This window comes from Epinephelus fuscoguttatus, linkage group LG11, assembly GCF_011397635.1.
Source record: "Epinephelus fuscoguttatus linkage group LG11, E.fuscoguttatus.final_Chr_v1".
NCBI classification, from domain to species: Eukaryota; Metazoa; Chordata; class Actinopteri; order Perciformes; family Serranidae; genus Epinephelus; species Epinephelus fuscoguttatus.
In genome coordinates, this window is record NC_064762.1 from 29,434,262 (window position 1) to 29,459,084 (window position 24,823).

The 24,823-nt window shown below is 39.1% G+C and overlaps 1 protein-coding gene and 1 non-coding gene across 2 annotated transcripts in view; both read right to left on the bottom strand.

The window, feature by feature from the left end:
- The window catches only part of ift172 (intraflagellar transport 172), a 54,233-nt gene extending 30,695 nt beyond the window's left edge, over nucleotides 1-23,538 (bottom strand). The window contains exons 1-21 of the mRNA XM_049590293.1: nucleotides 23,345-23,538; nucleotides 22,691-22,834; nucleotides 22,088-22,200; nucleotides 21,948-21,987; nucleotides 21,605-21,670; nucleotides 21,150-21,229; nucleotides 20,892-20,979; nucleotides 20,553-20,767; nucleotides 20,296-20,419; nucleotides 19,892-19,987; nucleotides 16,911-17,072; nucleotides 16,310-16,363; nucleotides 15,962-16,065; nucleotides 14,075-14,160; nucleotides 11,362-11,474; nucleotides 5,894-6,061; nucleotides 5,355-5,491; nucleotides 3,779-3,886; nucleotides 2,814-2,898; nucleotides 675-767; nucleotides 248-325 (exon numbers count right to left, since the gene is read on the bottom strand). Coding sequence (XP_049446250.1) covers nucleotides 248-325; nucleotides 675-767; nucleotides 2,814-2,898; nucleotides 3,779-3,886; nucleotides 5,355-5,491; nucleotides 5,894-6,061; nucleotides 11,362-11,474; nucleotides 14,075-14,160; nucleotides 15,962-16,065; nucleotides 16,310-16,363; nucleotides 16,911-17,072; nucleotides 19,892-19,987; nucleotides 20,296-20,419; nucleotides 20,553-20,767; nucleotides 20,892-20,979; nucleotides 21,150-21,229; nucleotides 21,605-21,670; nucleotides 21,948-21,987; nucleotides 22,088-22,200; nucleotides 22,691-22,834; nucleotides 23,345-23,383 — 2,193 coding nt within the window. The 5' untranslated portion in view covers nucleotides 23,384-23,538. The remainder of the gene's footprint in view (nucleotides 1-247; nucleotides 326-674; nucleotides 768-2,813; nucleotides 2,899-3,778; nucleotides 3,887-5,354; nucleotides 5,492-5,893; nucleotides 6,062-11,361; nucleotides 11,475-14,074; nucleotides 14,161-15,961; nucleotides 16,066-16,309; nucleotides 16,364-16,910; nucleotides 17,073-19,891; nucleotides 19,988-20,295; nucleotides 20,420-20,552; nucleotides 20,768-20,891; nucleotides 20,980-21,149; nucleotides 21,230-21,604; nucleotides 21,671-21,947; nucleotides 21,988-22,087; nucleotides 22,201-22,690; nucleotides 22,835-23,344) is intronic.
- A 361-nt stretch (nucleotides 23,539-23,899) lies between these two features.
- On the bottom strand, nucleotides 23,900-23,971 carry trnaa-ugc (transfer RNA alanine (anticodon UGC)). Its single transcript has one exon. It is a non-coding gene; the product is annotated as a tRNA-Ala (tRNA).
- Nucleotides 23,972-24,823: the final 852 nt, after the last annotated feature.

A 24,823-nucleotide genomic window follows, 5' to 3' on the forward strand; every position in this document is an offset into this window, starting at 1 on the left:
GAAACTCAGTTTGCTTTGCGTCTGGTCCTTAGGTTTTTGTAAGGGATCAAGTCTGCACTGAGGAGAATGTCTCTGTGTGGAGGCATTTAAGACTCATCTAATAAGTAGGAAAACCCAGAAAACACTTCAGCTAAATGACTGCACCATGGAAAAAGGTTACAGTAAGCAACATCAGACAGCAAGAACAAACTCTCCCTCAGGTAAAATGCAAAGTTGTTAAGTACAAATTTAGTCTGTTCATTATTACCTTGGCCTCAGCCACAGCGATGCAGTCGTCCCACATGTGGAGCTCTTGGTACATCTCTATCGCTTCATCAATGGAATTCTGCAGACACACAGAAACGAAGATTATAGCATATGACTTAGATCTGCACACGTATATACTGTATAATTATCACAGTTGCAATATTGGTTTTCTGCAAGTGATAAAGTGTGTACAGGTGTGATACTGTTCCTGATCTGGTGAATTCAAGTGTGTGTCCCCAGTTCATGTGTAATTCAGAAGATAACGGTACATTAACAAGTGTTGAAATGCTGTGTAAGAAAATAACTTGGGATCTGTTGTAAAATGCATCAGTAATTAATTGTGCATATTGTATATAGATATACATGTTGTGAGCAAGTGTGTACATAAGGTTTGGTTGTACAAGGCACAACCAGGGCATGTCACCAACCTGCTCCATGTAGTGCATCTCAGCCAGTTTAAAATTCTTATCCAGCATCGCCACGTGGGCTTGTACTTGAAAAAACTCTGTTCCATCTCCTCCCTGGTCAAAAGAGACACATACACAGTGAAAAACACACACTGCAGTGATCACTCAGTTTGTACTGTGTTAGGAAAGTGTGTAATCACTTTTATGACAAGTTGAAGGTCTTATTCCGAAATGAATATGGATTACTAATTTCCCACTGTAAATTGTAAATCAATCACTGATATTCACAAAATATTTCATTAATAGAGTTTTGGTCTTCTGTGTTTTAAATGCTGATTTTTCATTTCCACTATGAGAAGCATTAATCTTTAAAGCATATAATGAATAATTTAAATTCTGCTGCCTAAATTTACAGCTATTGAATATCAGTGTGGAATACTGGTTATCTCTGATGGAATGTGACTAGGTGTGTTTACTCAAGTACATTTAATCCTACTTTATACTCCACTACGTTTTGGAAGCAAATACTGTATTTTTTACTAACACTTTTATATGTATATGAAAACCATCATTACTAGTTATTTTGCAGATTCAGATTATATGAAATGCACAAACATCAGCTCCACCTTTAACTGCTGCAATATTAAAGTCATGACTATATTAATGTATCAATAATTATAATTCATTCATAGATGATTCCTAAGAGGCAGAATGAGAATGAGTACTTTTACTTTTGGTAGTTTAAGTATACTTTGATGCTAATACTTTTGTACTTTTACTTCAGTAAGGTTTTGTTTGTAGGACTGTTAATTGTGACAAAGTATTTCAACACTGTTGTATTAGTACTTTTACCTAAAGATTTTTTTTTTTTTTTTACAGAGACTCTGCTGTCCTATATTTTCTTAAGCCCTGTTTCCACCGAGCAGTACAGTACGGCTCAGTTCAATTCGGTACACTTTTTTTGCATTTCCACTGTGAAAAGTTGTGGATGGTACCAGTGGAACCGTTCCGTACCGTCCCCATATTTGGTCCCCCCTCTGTTGGGGTGCCTAGCACACAGATCTGGTACTAAAAGGTGGAGCTGTGAACACTGCAGTCCATTGATTGGTCAATAGCGGACAGTCACTCTGCTCTGGGCTGAGTTGTGGCTGGTTTTGAGGCTCATGTAACCTCTGTTCATACTGTGGAGAGTTTTATTAGTAGACTGTACCAATAAAATGAAAGGATGTTTTGCTGCCTCTTGCAGCAGCTGGAGTCTGAGAAAAAAATAACTTCACTAGGCCGACTGCGGGCGACTTTTAAGGTGGAATGTTAACTTGTAATGTTACTCAATGCATGAGCTGACAACACACCTTAAATTTCACTGTGACAACTTTGACCATTACTTTAGTTTTTATCTGACATACACTTTTAGCAATGAGTGGATCTTCAAGCGTGTATATGTATTTATTTCGACTGGGACGTCATATATCCCAATCCTCACTCGGAGAAAAAAAAGCGTCACAGAGTGTTGTTCCTGTGGGCTCTGGCAACACTTAACCCCTGAGCTTGCCTCAGAAGGAATAAATGTACAAACCCGCTATTCTTAAATATCCCGTGGAGAGAGACTCTCACTGCAGCCTGTTTTATTTTGTTCTGTGGACGATAAACAAGGCACAGACTTCCATCTGTGTCACCGGTAATGAGGCAATGCAGTGAGAGCTGGATGGAGTAGTGAGTGACAACAACCCCGCCCACATTTAAGGGTCCTGTTGCGGTGGAAATGCTAAGCGGACCTAGGGTCTAGGTTTATGGGCGTTTACCCCCAAAGCATTTAGATGAGGTTAGGGCTTTATAAAAAAGGTCATGACCAGATGCCAGACTGTAAATGGCAGATACCCAAGAAGACTAAAAAAAGTGCTTAAAAAATGCAAAATATAGTGAGAATAAACGCCAAACAAGACTGAATCTTTTCCAAGAGAGTGAGTTTACAAAAGGTAACTGACAATCCTGCATAGTATATAAGTAAAAGATTTAAGGACTTCTTCTGCCACCTCTGGTAATTAGCCTCTTAATCCAAAAATATTTGTATACCACCCTCAAAACTCTGTATTAATAATATACATGGTCAGTGTTGAGATGTACTCTTGTGTCTTGTATCTGTGCTGATATGAAACACACCATTTCCTGTGAAACTTTGTCAGCAATCTGGTTCGTTTGATGGAGGAAACGCACAGTTGAGACATCACCCAATGCAGCGAAACACCTAGAAAAGAAAAGGCAGAGAAAACAAATAGAGAGCAAACAAGTAAGGAATAGTGGGAGAAGGACGAAACACAGAAAGAAACATTCAGTGGAGAGACGGTAAAAGGTACTGTCCGGTCAAAGCTCTCAAAAACTGTTCACTTAATGAACTGGGATAAATTAGAGCTTTAGTCTAATTAGCCTTTAGATACGCTGCAGACTGAGGGGTTGAGAAATGAAAAGGCTCATCTTAGCATTTGGCCACTTTATTAGCAACTCTCTCTGAACAGTTGCATCAGATTAATGAACAAGTCATGAAAGAAAAAAAAAGTTTAAAAAACTCCTTCTGTCTGACTCTTTCTCGCTTCCCTCCCTCATTAACATCGCTTCCCTCCCTCATTAACATTAGCCACTCCAGACAAAAACGTTTCTTTCCCCAATTTCATGATTTATGCAAATCAAGCCAATGCCTAACGAACAGCATATGCATTATTAATGACAGAGAATTCAAATTTGGAAAGTTTCTCAAAACAGAGAGAAATAAAGATGGAGAAAGAAAGAAAGAGAGAGAGAGAGAGAGAGAGAGAGAGAGAGAGAGAGAGAATGCTTATGATTAAAAAAAAACTGTCTTCGATGATTAATGAAGTTAGAGAGGGAGGTCAGGCAGGGACACAGTCATCTGCTGCAAGTGTGTGTATGTGTGCGAGAGTGTGTGTACTTATATATGTGTCCAAAGGTGTACGTTTTTATTCCAGGTGACCAAGGTGCCCTTGTTGTCTACTTCCTCTTCAGTAACAAAGATAAGTCTCACTTACAATGAAGACTGATAAAGAATGTAATTAGCTCAGAGACATGAACATTAGCTCACAAGGTTGTGTGTGTGTATGTGTGTGTTTGCTGACCTTTCTGCGATGTGCAGCTGGTGAGCCTCCAGAGCCAGCTTGCTGAGCGTCTTCCACATGGCTTCGGTCTCTGGTGACATCTCCAGAGTCTCAAGGAATGCTGTGGCTCTGTCAACACACACACAAAGACACACACACACATATGCAGATGTAAGGTTGAGTCAGGCCATGAAGCAAGATATGACAGAACAGACAAGTTCACCAGTATTTTGTGTTGCAGATGCAGTGTGACATGCACTACGAGAAGAGTTGCACCATGGCTGCAAAAAGAAAAAATACAGTTGTGTGAGTTGTGAAAATATTAGAGAGACTTGGTTTTTCAAAGTCAGCGGCAGTGTGTCTTGGAGGTCACAGTGAAGTGTTTTGAATATGTTTTAAAACAGAGTCCTCTTTTAAGAATAGAGCGCCAACTGGAGATTATTTTATTAGATTATCTTAAACCCAGCACAAATCGGCACATCCTGTAAAATGTGAATGTAGCAGAGAGCAGAGCAGAGCTGCTGTGTGACTCCACATTAAGAAAGATGTTGTGCACATTAATGCATGAGGAGCAGCATAACTTTAATGATTATTTCCGAAAATAAATGTTTCCTCTGTCAAGTTAGTGACTAGCAATTTTAGTTTTGCTGCTTAAATGTCCATTGATACTGCAACACTGACATTACTGCTCCTACTGCATTACTCTCAGCAGAGAACCGCTCACTTCTACAATTTGCCGAATCCGCCATGTAAATAAAAATGCACCATGCGCTGGCACACCTGGCTTTTAATGGTAACGGAACATGAAATTCTGATTGGTTGAATAAATGAAATGCCCAAAACACACCTAGGATTAATTAAGGGACTAAACACAACCCCTTTACCCCTTGCGCCTTACTCTGCACCCAAATATGCACCATTTTAAAAAGCAAAAGTGGAGCTGGAAACGCCCTAAATGCACTTGGGCCATTCACTTTACACTGTGCTCTATAGATCGTTTAAATAGTCTCATTTCTGAAAAGAGACATTGAGCTTTTTAAAACTATTTTTTCGCGGCTTTGACGCCACAAGCCAAGTGCCATCTAGTTCCACTCTATTCAAGAGAAGGCAGACATCCCTACAACTGATATCTCTAACACTCTACAGCTCACACCCAAACAGTCTAGATTAATAAAAAGCACCACAGGTAAGAGAAAAAAATATGCATTTTGATTTTTGGGTGAACTGTCCCTTTAAAGGTGGATGACCTCACTTTGTGTGACAGAGTTCAGAGCCACAGTGAAGAGCTCAGCTGCTGCTCCTCCAAACTGAGAGGTCAGTTACAACGATATGAGAGCATCACTTTGGAGGTGTTGGTATCACGACACACTGAAAAGATGATGCCTCCCAGCTGGCCTGGGAGCTCTGAGGAAACCCTCAAGAAGAGCTCGAGGAAGCTGCTGGATAAAAGGACATCTGGCCTGTTCTGCTCGCCCTGCTGTCACTCTGACTCCGACCCAGAAAAGCAGCAAGTAGTTGGAAAGCTGGATGGACGTTCAGCTTGACAGTAATGACAGTGATGATCTGATTTTTGTATGTCACAGTGGTCTCAACCTACCTGTCATAATCTCCATCATCAATGGCTGTACCGAACTCAATGAGGCCTTCGTCCAGTGTGTACGTCACAGTGTTGACGCCCTCTGTCACAATCACATCCGTCTTCCCATCACCTCTCTCTAGATCCACAATGTCTCCCTAACAAAGAGAGGTGCAACCAGTTTAAACCTGAATTAGAGATGTTGCAGTGGTGGAATTTAACTAAGTACATGTGCCAAAGTGTTGCACTTAGGTACAAATTTGAGGTACCATGTCCATTTCATTTTACTTTATACTTTACTTAACTATTTACTCTGCTACATTTATTTGACATATAATTACCAAATACTTTACAGATAAAGATTTTAGTAACTCTGGTTTTAGAAAGACACTATGAAAACAAAGTTTGTTACTATTATTATTATTATTATTAGTTAAATTGAATTTTGCCAATAAAGGATGAAAAATGCCAATATGAGCCCCATCTTATTGTGAAATTATAAACTTAACAACCATTACAGTCATGTTAATATGTAACGTGATGGAGATGCTGGTACTCACCTTGATCGGGAACATGGTGATGCTCTCTGGGCTGTCGATACTGTACCAGATGCAGAGGTTTCCCCTGTTTTGGGCGACCACCACGTCACTGCCAGGAACCCACTGGACGTAGGAACAGAAACTCAGCAAAGTGTTTTTTACACCGGTCTCTATGTCATACAGATGGAGCTGAGGAGGAAGGAGAGGGAGATACGGAAAAACTTACTTTCTCAATTGTTAATTTCATCATCAAGGATGGTCTAAACAAAGAAATTAATTTTCTTGCTGAGACTTAAGACGTTTGATACAACTCATATGAAGACAGTTAGCTTGGCATAAGGACTAACAACAGGGGAACCAACTGATGTTGTCACGCACACTCAGGCTAGCTGTTTCCATCCAGGTTTCTACAGGGTTCACCATGTTAAGATTTTATAAGACCTTTTTAATCCCACGCAGAATGCAATTTAATACCTCTTTTATGATCACAGCACATAGAAACTCAGTACTTTCCAGCAGTATAAAACAATAATTCCCAATGATACAATCATTAACATTAATGTGGCATACTTAATGAGCCAGATAACTGGCGTACAATTGATGGATGGAATAACCACTTCAAAATGATCAATTTAAGTTCAGTTTTTCTGATTGTCTGAGTGTTTGCTACAGGTCTGATGGTGCTGACTGAAAATCCACCATCACAACAATCCCACTTTTAATTTACAGGTGTACAATGTTTCCACGACAGCCAGGAGGGGCAGGTGAAAAAACATGTTAATTTTTTTTTTTTAATAGACTCTAAGGCTTTTTAAAAGGAAACTTTGTAGGACCTACAGATACCCTGAGTCATTATTTCAAGCTATCATAACCAGCTGCTGGCTCCAGCTTCATGTTCAATTAACACATATGATTGATCTTCTTATCTAACTCTCAGCAGAAGTATATATAGTATTTCCAAAAATAGCAAGCTATTCTTATTCCAGAATTGTACATTGCAGAGCCTTTGGAGGTTGCTGACAGATGAGTAGGTTGCTGTAGTAAGACGTAAGAGCCAGCATTCCACTATGTTTAGCAGTAATAAGGCAGATTTGGTGACTATAACATAAACAAGACAGATATAGTTGTAAACACAGGAATTAATTGAAGTTAAAGTTTACATTGCATAGTTTAATTCATGCGGCTTGAACAAAGTTAACATCCAGCAGCTCCATGTGAATACTAACACTGCAGTCTATCCTACTATACTCTTGATGAGCTGATGAGATTATGTATATTCTATAAGCTACAGTGGCTCCCACAGCACTTAATATATACGTGGGTGTGTGCATGCACGTGTGTGTCTATGAGAGACCGCCCACTGTTGTAATCAGCTAACTTAATATCTCCCACACCGCCATTTTTAATAATGCTGCTTCTATAGCTTCACCCTGGAGCTCAGCCGGCCACGTTTTAATGCAACGAGGAAGAGCAGCCTGTTGATAAGTTCACTTGAAAGCGAGTTTCAATTAAAGCAACATTTGTTACACAACTTCACTTTCCAGAATTTCTCACTGGTGGGAACCACAGTGAATATGTGCCATGAATGTTAACATCCAAAAATGTGAAATTGTATAAATCATTTTCGGTCTGATACGCTGCATTTTTATCCACTTAACAGACCAATGACGTGCATGTCTGACCTTCATGCACCAACAGAACTGAATTAGAGGTAATTAAAGACAATTCCTTTTAACATGGACAGGAGAAAAGCCATGTGGATCCAAACAAAAACAAGTCAAGGTTTTAAATATACCTGAGCAGAAGAAACAACAACTTTAATCCAAAGTATTCACAACAATATTCAGACAAGCGGCAGTTCAACGTTAAGATTTCTATCTGCATAAGAACCACAAAACTTACCAGAGTCTAAAAACAGCCAGAGAGACTACAGAGACTTTTCTGCTTCTGATTACCCTCAACCATCCCTTCTTTTGTGTATTGGAGATCTACACATAAATATTTCACAATCTGTTCCACTAAAGTTCTTTTTGTACATACTTAAAAAAATGGTGCTATTGTACCTATTGTGAAAAAAAAAAAAAAGACTGTAGCGAAAAGTTTGAAGCCACTGAAGGATTCCCAATTACCAGAGTTCTCCATGTCTTTGCCCCAGGGCTTAGACATCAAACTGTTTCATTACCCCGGGGCAACAACTGACAGCAGCTCTCTGCCACTCTCATCCTGCCTCTCAGAAAGCTGTGAATCTCAGAGCTGCCAAAACAGTGACCTTTTCTAAATGTTGTTTGTTTTTGGCATTCAGGTGGACAAAGGTAAAAATATATGTTTCTACACATAAGCCAGCGGAATAAATCAAAACGAACTGAAGAAAAAACAAATTAACTTGCTTTTTTAGTTATGATAGTGTGCTGTGATCATGAATATCCTGAATCCTGAATATGAAGGAGGAATGGACTTGAAACAAAATGTTGTGGCTGTTGTGTGTAAAATCAATAAAAAAAAAAAAAAAATATATATATATATATATATATATATAATGCCTGAAATACCTCTCAGAGGGAGGACCTTCACTTTGAGTGACCTTTTAGTATAGTCTCAGGGAGGGACGACAGAGCTTAGATTCTCTGCCCGAGCCTTAGCCCGGCCCGGCCCGCGGTGGCTCAGACAGGTGGGCTCAGGTTGCAATAAACAAAAAAGCTCAAACAAATAAGGCTATTATGCACATGAATTTTGCATGTAGGGTATGATAAATAGAATAAATAGAACATAATAAATTGTATTCAAAACAAATAAAACAAAATCCAAAAAGAACAGGCTAAATTAAGCCGATTTAAACACTCTAAAAGAGATGGACTGGCTTGCCTGGGGTCATCGGATCGGACATGCAGCTCCGCCTGAATCTAAGACTAAGACCGAGGCTGCACAAAGTTAATTATTGTTCATCTTGTATGTTATAGTTCACTGTTCATTTTTTCCATTTGACCTTAGGATCCTAAAATAAACACCTGTTTTATTACATAATCATGCTTCCGTGTTGTGCCATTCATTAAGATCCCATATTTCTGTAATTCAAATAACAAGAATTGTGGTTTAATACTCTTAATTATAACAGCCAACTTATTGAAAAATGTCGGAGTTAAATCGGGCTCAGGCCCATAATTACAGTTAATTGGATGGGCCGGGCTGGTCCCGGACATAACGTGCCTGGGTCGGGGTGGATTTTTTGGGCCCGATCTAAGCTCTAACGGACGAGTAACAGGCCTGCACTGTTTATGCGTAAGTGTTTTAAATAGTTAAGTTTTAGTGAAAGTGCATCTCTTAAGGAAGTACTGAGCATACAACTGGATAAATAAGACTTGGATTATACTTGTGTGAGAGCCTGTTAGCAGATTATTTGATATAGTTTTCTGTTATTAAACGTGGATCCCTACGACTTTAATTCATCAAGAACTTTCTCGGGTTTTTGGATTCTTCGTTCGCTGTGGAGGAATGCAAGAGAAACAAAGTTTTCTTCTTGAATTCAACATAACATGCATTTAGTGATTGACATCCAAATTATCATTTGGGGGGGTGGAGTATTTTATTAATGTTATTTCTACTTCCATCCCTACAGTTGGTTATGTTATAACAATGAAGAATGGAGCTTGGTGACTTGGTGACCCACTAATTGGAAGATCGGCAGTTCGATCCCCGGCTCCTGCAGTCTGCATGTTGAAGTATCCTTGGGCAAGATCCTGAACCTCAAATTGCTCCTGATGGCCGTTCCATCAGTGTGTGTGTGTGTCTGTGTGTGTGTGTGTGTGTGTGTGTGTGTGTGTGTGTGTGTGTGTGTGTGTGAATGTTTACTGAGTTGCTGGTGGCACCATGTATGATAGCCTCAGCCACCAGTGTGTGACTCGACTAGAAAAGCGCTATACAAGTGCAGTCCATTTACTATTTACAATGTATGAGTTATAAATCAAGAAAACCCCCTTCATGGCAACGGCACTCCTCAGTAACAGTGGTCCCCCCCCAACAAGACAATACCCCAAGCCACACCACAAAAACGGCTCAGGAATGGTCCAAGGAACGAAACAAAGAGCTCAAGGCATTGACCTGGCACCAAAATTCCCCAGATCCCAATCTGATCAAACATCTGTAAGATGTGCTGGTACCCCACCTCACAGGACTCAAAAGATCTGAAAGTAATGCCCTGATGCCAGGCACCAAAGAACATCCTCCAGCGGTCCTGTGTCCATGCCTTGACACATCAGAGCCAAGTCCAGTCCAAGGAGCACCCGCCATGGATTGTGGGTACCTCTGGGGTAACAGCACATTGTTCAGATGTTCAATCAGATTGGGATCTGGGGTATTTTGAGGCCAGGTTGACGCCTTGAGCTCTTTGTCCCATTCCTGGGGTCATTCCTGAGCAGTTTTTGTGGTGCAGCATGGTGCATTGTCTTGCTGGGGGGCCACTGCTATCGACCAGTGCCGTCGCTGTGAGGGGGTTTACTTGGTCTGCAACAGTGTTCGGTTGGGTGGAGTACCTCAAGTAGCATCCACATGAATGCCAGGATCCAAGGCTTTAATGTTTTGGCTGATCAGTGTATTTAAAGACATTGTATTTCATGTCTCCATCTGCTGGTGGGCTGTCACGACAAGAGAATGCATGCAGAACATAATGTAAATTCCACTAAAGAGGAGAAAATTAGCTGAGGAAAAAAGTGGATATATATCGATATTGGTATTGGTTATCAGCGAAATAAGTTGTTATATATCAGCATACCGGACATCTGCAAAAAAATCCAATATTGTGCATCCCTAGAGGATCTATTGCTCTTATTTTTTTGTTATCAATTTTGCAAATGTTTTTGAATACAAATCAAACAATTATTTGACTGAAAACAAACAGCTGTATGAAAAATGTTGGGTCCAACCTGTAGGAAATCTCTCCTACTGTAGGGGTTGCAAGATCAATCTGGGGAGTCGATCAAGGGAGTCAATCAAGACGAAAATTAGCGGGATAAGAAAGTAATAAAAAAAAAACATTTATGCTAAACAAACCTATATTTATGTTTGGATACAGGGTCACAGGTCATATTTGGGTGATGTTACTTCTTCAGGCCTCTTATAATTAATGGTTTAAATAAAACACGGACAGTTGCTTTGTTAAAATAGGTCACAAGCCACAACATATATGGATGGATGGATTGAGTTCTCTCGGGACTTGCGGCGCCCCCTCTGGCAAATTGAGTCCACATTTATTCTGAAATACTATCCTATCATCTGGATGACCAAAATAACTCCACAAAAAGCCCAGAGACATTATTTGGGTGATGGACGTGCCTATAACTTTAGACATCCCCCAACCAAGGTGGTGATTTTTCTACTTGACTTACTGCTTTACTAATCATCATCTTATCTATCATCTGCCCTCTCTGGCTTTGGGCCTCACTCCTACTGTTTCCACTCTTACAGTCCCTCAGGGTGCTGAGGTTTTTTATTCTCACCCGCAGCTTCTTGTCCCTGAACAGCAGTTTGCGTCCGGTTTCATTGAGCTCCAGCCAGTCAATCTTGGAGTTCTGGCTGATGGTTCCCAGATTGTAGCCCCCAGCCAAGTCCACTGAGCGGAGAAAGAAAAGGACAAGTTAACTGAGAGGAGTGAGACAGCCAGTGTGGCAATGTGTCAAACGAAAACTGGCTTTCTATTCAATTAATCACTGTATCATAATTATCTCTGATTCTATCAGGTAGTTTCTCTACTTTAAAAACTTACCTGCTCTGGGATCAAGCTGATATTATTAGTCTGCTGATACGTCAACTTTTTAATTAAAATGGAATACAGCCCAGTCAGTGTGGTCCACTTAATGGAAATTATACAGTTCCATTGATGATATAGTGCAGTTATTGTAGTTGTAGCAGTTTTAATATTATGGTGAGTAATCATGTGTGAAACCTAGCTGTCCGGCTCAATGTGCGAAACAAGATGTACTAGAAGATTCGTGCAGAGAAAAATGTAATAATGGTAGCATCATCAACATCCGACAGTGTTGAAAAGATGCAGATTGAAGCTGTTCTATAATCAAAAGCAATTCACAAACCTCCAGTGCAAAATGAACATGTTAATCTGCAGAGCTGACAGTGTTGCTGATAAGAACTGATGACTCACTATGACTTGGTCAGGTGCTGAGAATTCAGGCAAGCTGTTTTTGCCTTGGAACGAAAACTTGTTGGCATTTAAGTATAAGGCTGGCAATATTCAGCATTTTTTCTTATTGTTACAAATCCCACAATAAAATCACCAAAAAACAAACAATCAATTGATCCCGACAACAAGTATTGGCTGTGTATCCAAAGCCGAGTATCCCTCTGTGCCACAGAGCTCCGCTGTTGTCCAAAAACTATTAAAAACATATCAATGAGTCACGCTGTAGCGCTGGGTGACATGTTCCTTCATTACCATGAACAAACACATCATAGTTTATTTTGACTCAGTCCCACATGCACCATCCTGCTGCCACAAATACTCACTAAAGCACCAAATGTGGATTAATCCACCGCTGAAAATAGTCCCAAACAAATGCACTGTTTCCTCTTGTTTAAGTTACTTTTGATAAAACCTACAGTGGCCAGCTGTGGTAGGAAATAACTGAGCCTTTTTAAAAATTAAACTATATGAGTTTGAGGTGTCTTACAAGATTTACGTTTTTAGGAGGAACCACTGGGCTTGAGTCTGAGAGCCAAAGACAGGAAGTTAGAAAGTATTGAGGGACAGACTAATAAATTGTTGGTGTTGGTCTTTTCATGTGATTTATTGACTACAAGGAACACAATCATTATCCTGTAATGTAAAGTATATATGAAAGCAGTAAAAGTACCAATATGGGCAACATTACTCGCTACAAGACAAACAGACACAGGAAATGTCTGCTATAAAGAATCAAAAGTAGTTTTTTGTTTTTTTTCTTTGGGGTAGTGGATCTTTATGATATTAAAGTATCAGTGCAATATTTTAGAAATGGGAAGTTTCAGCTTAAGGTACAGGGTGTTTAACCTCAGGTGTCAAATTAGAAGTCTTATTCCACAAATGGCTACAACAGTCCAGTGCACATCCACAGAATCTCACTGGAATAGATGCTGTATACTACTATGCCCCTAAAGTCCTGTAAGGTGATGTATTTTATCATGTGCACACAAGTTATTATCTCGTGCACACAAGATAATAACTTCAGTGCAAAAAAATCACCTTTGAGGACATTAGGAGCTCTGCAGGATACCATAAACAGCTTAACTACATCTATTTTTGTTTGTTTGCATTTCTTGCCCAAGGAAGACCTGAGCTGGGTCAGCAAATTGTTCATATCAGCTTACGTGTGGGGTTAAATTTATATTGTATTTAAATAACATGAATGACCAGTGGTGGAAGATGTAACTAGATCTTTTACTTTAGTAAAAGTAGCAGTACTACAGTGTTGAAATACTTTCTTACAAGTAGAAGTTCTACATTTAGAATTGTACTTATTGCGCAGTTTTGTTTAATACTCTTTTCTGATTGGTCAATTATGGTGCTCTACAGTCTGTCATTTCTCAAAAGCAGACTATTTCTATGAATACCTGACTGTTGCTATATTATGGACACAGCCCTGATAATACATGCTTAGCTGAAGCAATAAAAATCATTTTTAAATCTGTATGTTTTGTCCAATTATTGACTGATCCAGTCAGTAGTGGTGTAATAACTGGGATAATGTGCAGCTTCACGGTGATTCAGTCCTGCATCACCCTGTTGGGTTTCATTTCGCAATAATTACCCACTGGTTGTACTTATCCATTACTTGAAGTACCAAAAGTAATAATACTCATTATGAAGAATGTCCCACTTCAGAATAATGTATAGAATATTATGTGATTCTCATTCCTTATGCGTTAATGTATGTTTCACTTTCATATTGCAGGTGGGGCTAATTTTAATTACTTCATATACTGGTGGGTAACTTGTGAATTTATCCCCCTGGATCAATAGTCATATCTTATCTTATATAAACCTTTGATATTGCTCAGAATTTATTTGATGATTATATTTTTCATTATCAATCTCAATCTACAAAGTAACTGAAGTTATCCTTCAAAATTGTACTCAAGTACCTGGGTAAATGTGCTTAGTAACTTTCCACTACTGTGAATGAACACACCAACCCCACAGTGACAAACACTCATTCTTACCAATACAAATGGTCTTCATATCAATCAGGTATGCCAGCTTCTTGTTGTCTTCAACTCCTCTCTGCTTCCTCTCATTTAGTCGCACACTGCACAGGTAAACATACAAACACACCGTCAGTAACACAAAAACTTTGTCACTGTAACATGACTGAATTTACAGCTGTTCAACATGTACGTATTAAATCCAGCATCTGCTCAGTATAATTGGCATCAGCTGCTGTTGGAATCCCAGGACACTGCTGATCATGATGTTGTCATGCTACAGTGTCCAGCCAGAGGCGAGGAGCAGTCAGAGCATCCTGAAACCTGCTGGCCTCAACAGCAGTCGGCCATTAGTCAGTTACCCGGGGAACTGTCAGTCCTGACACTTTTGACAGGGCTGAATATTTTAACATGGATGTGTGCTGACGAGCAGGCTGAGGCTCACTGACGCCTCTGAAGGCCCAGAGTCATGGTAACTGGAGTTTCTGCACAGCTCAATACACCCATCTAATGGTCAGAGCTGGAAATGCATGTTTTATTAGTTATGATCAGGGAGTTATTTGAACTGTATATATATTATATTGGCATTTTTATATGTTTATACTTAGATTAAAAAAAGACTACTTTTAAAACAGAAGAGTAAAATTGAGTTTTATTTGCTTGTTAAACATTTTTCTACATCTGACAAAGTTTCCTAACAATTACATTAGAGTTGCAAAGTAATTATAGTAAGTAATTATAAACTACTGACATGTAATGCATTCACTTGAGAAAAAAACTGCTCTCTTTTTCAAAATTAATGATTAATATCATTCAATTCAAAATTCAAATGAATTCAAATTCAAATTCAATTCAATTCAAAAAAAATGAGAAAAACAAGAATTTATGAGATTATTACATTGTTCATTCAGAAATTAATACAGAAAATGAGAATTATTAAGATAATCTTTTTAATTAAAAAAAAATTCAAAAAAATTCAAATTCACAAGATTGTTATCTCATTAATTCAAAAAACTAATTTACAAAAATGAGAATTTATGAGATTATCTTTTTCATTTAAAAATGACTAAAAAATTTAGAATTTACGAGATCAGTATCTCCTAAATAAAAAATAATTCAGAAAATTTTGAATTTACAAGATTATCTTTTTAATTAAAAAAAATAGAAAATTTAGAATTTACAAGATAGTTATTTTGTTAATTCAAAAAAATAATTTAGAAAAATGAGAATTTACGAGATTATCATTTCATTCAGATTTTTTTTTAGAAAAATAGCAGTTTCTGAGATTGTTATCTCGTTAATTCAATAAAAACAATTTAGAATAATGAGAATTAACAAGATTATCATCTTGTAATTCAGAAAAATAACTAGAAATTTTTTTATGAGATTATCTTGTTAGTTCAGAAAAAACAAGAGCATGTTTTTTCCCCATGAAAACTTTTCTCATTATTCTGAAATATTATCTTGCTAATTCAGAAAAACAGGGCAAAATTTTTTTTGTGATTGCAGTACGCTTCCATACTGAAGGACCCAAAATTGGGAAATACATATATTGACAGGGCTATTTTTACTAAGCAAAAATGCTGAGTTGTCACCTTCTTTATTTTGGATGTTTACAATGCCTATAAAGCTGTGTTGGAAATTTTGTACCTCAACAGTCAAAATGGATGAAGACACTGATAAATAAAAACACCTTTTACCGTTGGACCCCACATTTTTAATTAAGGCTGATACAAATGCTTCAGATCTGACCTTTTTACAATTGTTACATTCAATATAACAATTAGACCAATGATATCTGTCAGACTACTCTACCTTTGTTCTTAGGAACCAGACCAACCTGTTGAGGTTTCTTTTAATAAACCAACTCGATTAGGTGCGTCTGTTTTGTGTCACTGGACCTACCTGATGAGGTGAGGGTTCATAAATTCAGTTCTGACTGATCCCAGGATCTCATTGTTACTGTATTCCACCAGGCTCAGCTCCCCGGCATTAAAAATCATACACACCTGAAACATGAAATACAGTCAAATAAAACACAGTAGAGTGTAATATAATAGGAGCAGTAGGGAGACATACTGTCTAAAGGAACCTCCTACTGTATTGGAACTAACATTATATTGTACAATTTAGCGAGCGCTGTCTTGGCACAGCTGTAAACTTTAATGGAAAACCAACAGATAGATGTGTCTTGAATATTCATGGAGAAAAAACCCACAACTTCTTAATAATAATCTTCATGTGTGTACTTACTGATTCATTTTCAAAGAAGAACTTTTCATTTCCCCCTGAGCCGGGCCACGGCACCTGAAAGAGAGGCAGCAGAGTCAAGGCTTTTTTATTGTTAGAAGGAAACAAAGGACCATGAATGTACAGTATGACAGGACAGGCGGGGACACAGACTTGAGGAGGTGAATGGATTCTATTCAGGTTGTTCAAAGCAGTGAAGTGTGACAGTTTTCAATGGAAACAACACTGAAGAAAAAGTCCTAAAAAAACCCTTCATATCCTGTTCACAGTAAGGTCTGCGGATTATGCTGAGTAACTGGGAAATGGTGTCTTCAAAAGGTATGTTTTTCCAAAGTTAATCTTTCAACAATTTGACACACATTCATAATTTCACTCATCCCTACTGTACTGGGGTGGAGGCCAAACCTTGTTTATAATTCTTTACATCGGAGCAACTGTAATGAATCATAATTTTCTGATTCTGTAAGTAGCTGAATATGGAAGAACAAGTACCTCAAAATTGTACTTAATTACAGTACTTGAGTAAATGTATCAAGTTACTTTCCACACTGATGGCTTGATGTATGTTTTTGTGATTTAGGTGAAATAACCCTTTAAGTCCTACCTCGCTCAATTTATTGGTCAGCAGGTCTCCCAGCAGAAGAGTGTCGGAGGTGTGAGCCACCAGGTAGCGATCTTTGCCCATGATTTTGACTTCTTCTATCTCATAACCGTAATAGGACTTCAGGACCACCCGTGTTCCTGAAGAGAGGTTCCTCACTATCACCTAGAAGAGGATGATGAGACGATTGAGACAGGAACGTGGAGAAGGAGGCTAAATAAATATATAAATACGTAAGATAAAATGTATTTCTCAATCATTTTTCATTTGTATTCTATACACAATAGGGGTGAAATTCAATGACTTAATACATCGCAAAATGAAACTATATGAGAGGGCTTAAAAGTATATTAATGCTCCACAAATACACACAAGGATTCATCTGCTCCTTAAACACCAGTCAGTTGACTCAGTCTGGCTGAGTCACAGTAAAATAACTATCAGCTGCAACACCAGGCAGACTCACTCATAACAAGAAAGAAAGCAAATGTTCTTTCTGAACTCTTGACTGGAAAATATTATTACACATCAGCCGTCTCATTACCTGCTTTGCTATTCTCTCAGTCATAATTGTCAAATTTAATTTGTATCTTACTTTATCCAAACCAGCAGCAAAATCTATTCATGCATTAATTAACTTAGGATAGAATTTTTTCTTTGCTAATCAGAAAATACTTGATTAAGTTTAAAGGCCATTTCTACTCATTTCTAACAGTTGTGTTTCCAAAAACTAGTCACTGTCAAGTTAATATGTTTTATCACAGTTTTTAAGTTTTATAGTACAAACAAGACACACAGTGTTTGTTCTAGGGGATTACTAAAAGCCTATATTTACATTTTGTTAAAGAACTAGTTTGAAAATTAAGCAAAATACTGGTATGTTGCTGTAATCAGACAACCATTACATAAAATGTTGTCGGAAATCGGGGCGTCAGAGGCTTGGTGGATAGAGCAGGCACCCCATGTACAAGGCTGTTGCCGCAGCGGCCCGGGTTCAGCTCCAGCCTGTGGCCCTTTGCTGCATGTCACTCCCTCTCTCTCTCCCTTTCATGCTTGACTGTCCTGACAATTTAAGGCTAAAAAAAAAAAAAAAAAAAAAATGTTGTCGGAACTCATACTAATTAAAGGTTAACTTCGGTATTTTTCAACCTGGGCCCTATTTCCCCATGTGTATGTGTGCGTATGATTCAACAACTCGTTTTAAAATTGGTTTAGTATTGAGGGTGGCGGATGCAGCCGGCAGCCGCAAGGTAGATATGGGGGCAAATGCGTCCCGTATAAGTTTGCGCATTAAAAGTGACCGCCACTGATCGGTTCAGATCGCCAGTGCTATCTCTGTAGATAGCATACTAAGCGTTTTCCTTACCTCTGGGCTGTGTGACATCATCTCGCAAGAGCTTTGCTTGTTGCCGGAAGAAAAAAGAGGAGCCATGCTGAGCGCTGCTCAGAGTGGCGCTGGTTGTCCCGGAGTACAGTTGAGAGTTTTACTGCATCGATTGAAAACACAGTGGTTCGTGTTTGTGCTTATCCGAATTGCAAGAACAGGATGTCGCGCAACACCCTGTACAGCTTTCATAGGCTGCCTTTGTCGGACGGCGAGATGCTGAAGTTGTGGCTAGCTGTGCTACAAATGGATGCTAACACTCCTGTCCAGACATTGCGCCTTGCAGACCATCGGGTCTGCAGTGCTCACTTCTCCCAAGATGACTACTGCCAGCCGAAGAAGAGAAGACATCCAATGCCGAAACACCTCTTCCTCAAGAAAACGGCTCTCCCACAAGTAGAGAGAGCTACAGACACAGTGGAGCAAAGCTCTCGCGAGATGACGTCACACAGCCCAGAGGTAAGGGAAACGCTTAGTATGCTATTTACAGAGATAACACTGGCAATCTGAACCGGTCAGTGGCGAAAAAAAAGCACTTTTAATGCGCAAACTTATACGGGCGGGACGCATTTGCCCCCATTATCGTTTTAGCTCGTTTCACTGCTCCCGGTTGCAATCCGCCAATATTGAACCAATTTTAAAACCTTTGTTTGTTGTACCTATGAATCATATGCACACATACACATGGGGAAATAGAGCCCAGGTTGAAAAATACCTAAGTTATCCTTTAATGTGTGTGATAAGTATGGCTTATTTTTGTTCTGATTTCAAAATTTGATGCAAAAACAATATGCTTTCAAATACTGAAAAAATACTTTTACTGGTCCATGTGATGCATAGATTAATCAGTAAATCTTAAGATACTGGGTTAGTTTCTGAAACTTCCATGTCCTCTGTCTCTTTTTTAATTATAAAATTTAGATAGTGGACTGTTTTTTTCTTTGTTTGTTTTTTGCACTTTAATTATTTAAAGCTGAACTATTGCTACTGCACAATCAGCTGGCTATTTTCAATTTTGCACCATATGTTTCCACCTCAGGTTATATATATTTTCTAGAACTTCTACTTATTCATACTCACGTATGTATACGTACTAACCCATTTTCTTTATATTTATACTGTGTGACATGGCTATGCAGTTTACTACTATGCAAAATTTTACCACTTACTGTGCAATAATATTTAAAGGCGATATTTCTATATATTTAAAGGAAATATAAGACACAACGTGTGTTTTTCGGTTAGCCTGTGCACCTATCAATCATGTACATACAGTATCTGTATAAGTGAGATGTGTATAAAGAGTTTTATATATTTTTTTGTCTAAATTGTATATTTGTAACATTTTTATCCTTTTTTTGCACTCTTCCATTCTCTTGGTTCTGATTCTTGATCTGCTGCAGGGTGCAAATTTCTTTGGTGTGGGATTCATAACTATTATCTTATTGAACCTCATCTTATGCAAACTGGCAAGTGGCAGAGACCAAAGTGAGGGATACTATTGCTTTGTTGGTCCTGAATGCTCCACAGTTTATGTGATTAAAAATACTTCACTTTTGTGGTTTAGACAAATACTTGAATTTTTCCCATCTGTCTCTACCTGGCTCAGGCCAACGTAGGTCATCTCAAACTTGTTCTTATAGATGGCTCTCCGCAAGCAGCAATCGAACAGCTCCACTCCCCCACACAGTGTTCCCTGTCAAGACACAAACACACACTATAAATAAATACATAAAACACCATTTAGTTTTTTTACAGATTTGTGTTTCAGGTGTGTATTTAACAGAGCGGCATGCTATACTGTAGAAACAGGAACTCAGCGCCACAGTAACCAGTTTAATATCAGTGTAAAACCAGGTAGAGACCTGCCCATACATAAACATGTAACCACTGCTGCAAATCTCCCCTGAAGAGCTAAAGAGCAAAAGACATGTTATTTAATTAGTAGGTTGGCGTTAAAGTAAACACTCCAGATTAAAATAATGCGACAGATTAAGTATTTACAGCACAGAGGCGTGAGCCATCTTTCTTCCAGGCCAAACTGGTGATGGTGTAGAGGTTGAGAATCTCTTTGGGCTTGGCTTCATCCCACACACCTCTCCTGGGAGCCCAGTTAAACACCCGCAACCTGGGTGAAAAATACAGGAGAGAAAAAAACTTGCTGAACCCTATGCAAATAGTCTGAGTATTGTAAATGATACCTGATGTGTGATGGGTATCGCAGTACTGTCTGTATATCAACTGAGAGACGATGTACTGACCGGTCATAACTCCCAAACACAACCGACTGCCCGCTGGGGCTGGTGGCAGCCACGGTAAACTCCCTCTCAGTGCGGTCGCGGCTGTACTCAAAGGTCTGCAGAATGTGACCCTCTCTGCCGTAGGCCACCACCTTCTTGTCACAGCCACCCACCATGATGCTGTTTGCACCCCAGGCCAGAGCATAGGGTGGGCATGGGTGCATCAACAGCTTACCCTGTGTCAGAGCAAGAGGGAGTGCGTTTTGTTTTGCGTGATAGACACATTGAAAGCAAGTGTATACAATAAATGTTGCAGCAACATGTAGACAATCTATGTGATGATAAATTTAAAGTAGGTACCTGAGACTCCCCTGACCCCTCGTCACCAAAGAAGTAACGCACGACTGTCCCATCAGCGTGGCCAGACAGGATGCCTTTACCAGAAACACTGGCACAGAACAGACGAGACAGATGAAGAAAATGAACAAGCATATCATTTGTTGGCATTTTGAGGACAAGGCCATCTTCCTCGAAAATATTTTGTGAATAACAAACCAACAGTGCACCTTACACTATCTGTTGGTCATGACCACCTATGAATATGTATTATGCATTTACTTGGATGCCAGTGAGACGACACAGGACTCAGTGCCGTAGATGGTTGATGACTTGTTTGTCTGAGTATTGGCGAGGCGAACCTACGGGAAAAAATAATGAAACAAATAATGAAACAAGCAAAATTTACTTTATTGTTTGACCAAAAACTGCTTTCAAATGCTGTTATAAGAGCAGTTATCGCAACTCTTAAGTAAAACTGACATTTTCTGGAAGGCAAGAAATAATTTTCACTCAAATGAGCCCTTGTTTAGCCAAAAACAGTAAGTCTTAAAAGGGTGAGAAGACCTCTGACACAGCAGCTAGACCAGATAGAACTCAAACTACCTGCTGTGTCTGCCAACTTACTAATATGGCAATACTCCTTCCAATTATAATACATCAACAAAATGAATATAAACTCTCACATTAGCATAATGATGTTCCTGATGAGTGGTGAGAACATGTTGCTGACTTACCTTGCCATCCACTAATCCATAAACAATTGCATGCTCTGCAGGCCAAAGCAAGCAAGTTACAGCGCTCTGCAAAGCACAGAATAAAACGCTGCATTACAAAGTTGTCAGAGAGTTGGAAATTCAGACTTTCTACCAGGAAAATTTGCTTTTCTGACATGCAAAAGCCATTAAAGTCAAATATTTTACCAACAAGTGAGATGTCTCAATCCATGACTTTGAAAGCATACACTCAGTATACATAAAATTAACACTAAAGCAGATGCACATTGGTGTCTTTTTTTTAATACACAGTTACTGCTTCTTTAAGGATTCTATTCACTGCCAAAACATCATGTTAACTTACCGTCTGAACAAATTTGTTGCAAATGGCTTTCTTGTCCCCCCTACAAGAGAAGACAGCACTGATAAATACAGTCTGTTTGCATGCACCGATGTAGATAACAAGATCAGTATAGGGGGTTGAAATCAGCATGAGGATGTTACCATTCCTCTCCAATTCTGTAGACAAAGATGATGTTGTCTGACTGGCCGATGGCGATTTTGGTGGAGTCCGGTGAGAAGGCCATGTCATTGACAACATAGCTCTGTTTTCCATACTGACAAAAGATCACATTGGATTATAATTGACACACAACATGCTGTTATAGGAAGGTGTTTTAACAATATACAGTATACTGGGATATAGGCAGGAGTTAGGTATTTAACAATGGCAATGACAATTTATTATTTCAAAGGCCAATATCCACACTTTGATTCATCATCTGTCCTTATTTTGCTTATTTAACAAAACGTATTATCCTTTTTAAAACAAATTACATGTGTTTTCAGTATCGCTGAATCATTTCTTATGATAATACCTATCCTGAGGTTTTTACTGTTTTCCTATTTATGTTATTAAATGGACTGTCTTATTTTTTGTTGCATTAGTGAGGTGTGTTGTGCCCTGTGTTTTGTGTTTCGGTTTGTTCATGAAACTGTTGGATACCCTTGAAAACGAGATGCTAAATCCCAGTGGGTTTAAACTGATGTTTCAAAACCTGACTTTAAGTATTTAACAGCATTATAATAACTGCTCCTCTGTCTCACCTTGGAATCTAAGGGTTTGGTGGAGAACTTGTCTCTCCTCTCTCCCTGCTCATCATAGAGAAGCACCACTCTGTCAACAGTGCAGACAGCGAACTTGGTGTTGTTGGGTGCCCAGGCCATGCACGTCACTTTGGCAGCACCCTCCTGTGACACAAGGCAGAGACAACAAACCGTCAGAAGTGATTACCAGCCGATGCTTTAGCCGAGCATCCCTTTGGCTAGTTTTTAGCTAACCTAATATGCGTTATGTTCTGTAACGACAGGGGCTCGCACCAAACACCACAGAAGATTGAACAGTTTTCAGTTTTAAAGCTGGTATAATGTGTCAACTACTAAAATACAACTAATGACCAAGTCTGAATCATTAAGATGAAGTATTCAGCTTATTCGGGGCTTATTAACAGTGTTTTTTTCAACCAGGTAACGCATCGTAGTTGCCATCAAAGTAAGGTAACTGTAAAAATAAAACATAATTAAATACCAGTTAAACACGGATCAGTAAAATCACCTTAATGCCGAATTGACAAGAGGAAATTAGTGTTTTCTTACAGCTTTCGAGAAACGACATAAGACCATTAACAGTCAGACTTTTTAACTGATGTTGCTCTCCAGCATCAACTAGCATTAGCTTAGCTAACTTGTCACTGAACTTACCTGGGGTGTTAACAGAGTCTTAAGATGCTTCAGTTGCATTTTTCTAAAGTCTGTGGGAGGCTCGTACACAGCAAGAACGATATTAGTGCTGAGATAAAGTGCAATCTTTAGAATATGGTCATTTTGTTGACCAGCTCCGACATAGTAGCTAGCATGGAGGACATCTTTGTAGTAAACTTAACAGTGATCTCCTTAGTAACCGTTGGGGCGGAGGCTCGTGGTGCATTTAGAACTATGGGAAATGTTAGCAGCTCTACGCATTACGTCGTTTTCTTCCGATAATTGTACTTTTATCACAAATAGTTTTAACTGTTAGTGAATTCTGATTAATAGCTTAGAGAGAATTTTAGACAATGCATCTATAAAAGTATGTAGATTCAAGACTGGAGCAAAATCTAAAAAACAGTCTTCGTTTTTTGAAAACTATGATGTCTGTCACAATTGGAAAGCGACCTGGATAGTTAGCTCTGGATTTACTACAGTCAGTGAGTGAGCAGTTTTTTATTTTGTCTATCCAAATAGACATTTTCGTTTCGACACAAGAAAAGGATCGCCTGGAGATGCCGGGGATTGAACCCGGGGCCTCATACATGCAAAGCATGCGCTCTACCACTGAGCTACATCCCCATCCACGATAACTTTCTCAAAACCCACATATTTATAGCCACTAGGGGTCGTGACGTCTATAACTAGGTATAATATGTATTTTGTGATGGAAAATGGATGGAATTTGATACTTGAAACATGTTCCAAAAAGGTTGGGACAGGTGCATGTTTACCCTTGTGCTCCCACTCATGCTTGATGTTCAGCTTCAGTTACTCAACAGTCCACAGTCTCTGTTGCTATCTCAGTTTGTGCTTCTTAATGCGCCTTTTCAAGAGGAGACATGTCCAGATTGCAAGAAGGCCAGTCTTGTGTCCCCAACTTTTTTTTACTGCAAAGCCTTTTCCTCCATGATTCCTCCATCCATTATTTCCAAGAACAATTTGAAATGTGGATTCGTCAGACCACAGGACAGTTTTCCACTTTGTGTCAGTCCATCTCAGATGAGCCTGGGGCCGGAGGGGTCGGTGGCGTTTCTGCATGTTGATACATGGTGTTCACTTTGCATTGTTGAGTCTTAACTTAAATGTGTTGATGCAGCAACAAACTGTTTTCACTGACAATGTTGTTCATGAGCCCATGTAGTAATATCATTTACACAGTCACGTTGGTGTTGTGCAGTGCTGGTATGAGGGGTCAAAGGTCACAGCCATTCAGTGTTGGCTTTCAGAGTTGCCCCTTACGTACAGATTTCTCCAGATTTACTGAATCCTTGATGATTTTTATGGATTGTAGATGGTGAAATCCCGACATGCTTTGCAACTGTGCATTGAGAAAGGTAGTTTTTAAACTGCTAGGCCATTTGCCCTAACATTTTTTTTCACAAAGTGGCCATCCTTGCGTGTGAACAGCTGAGCCCTTGGTGGATGCTCCTT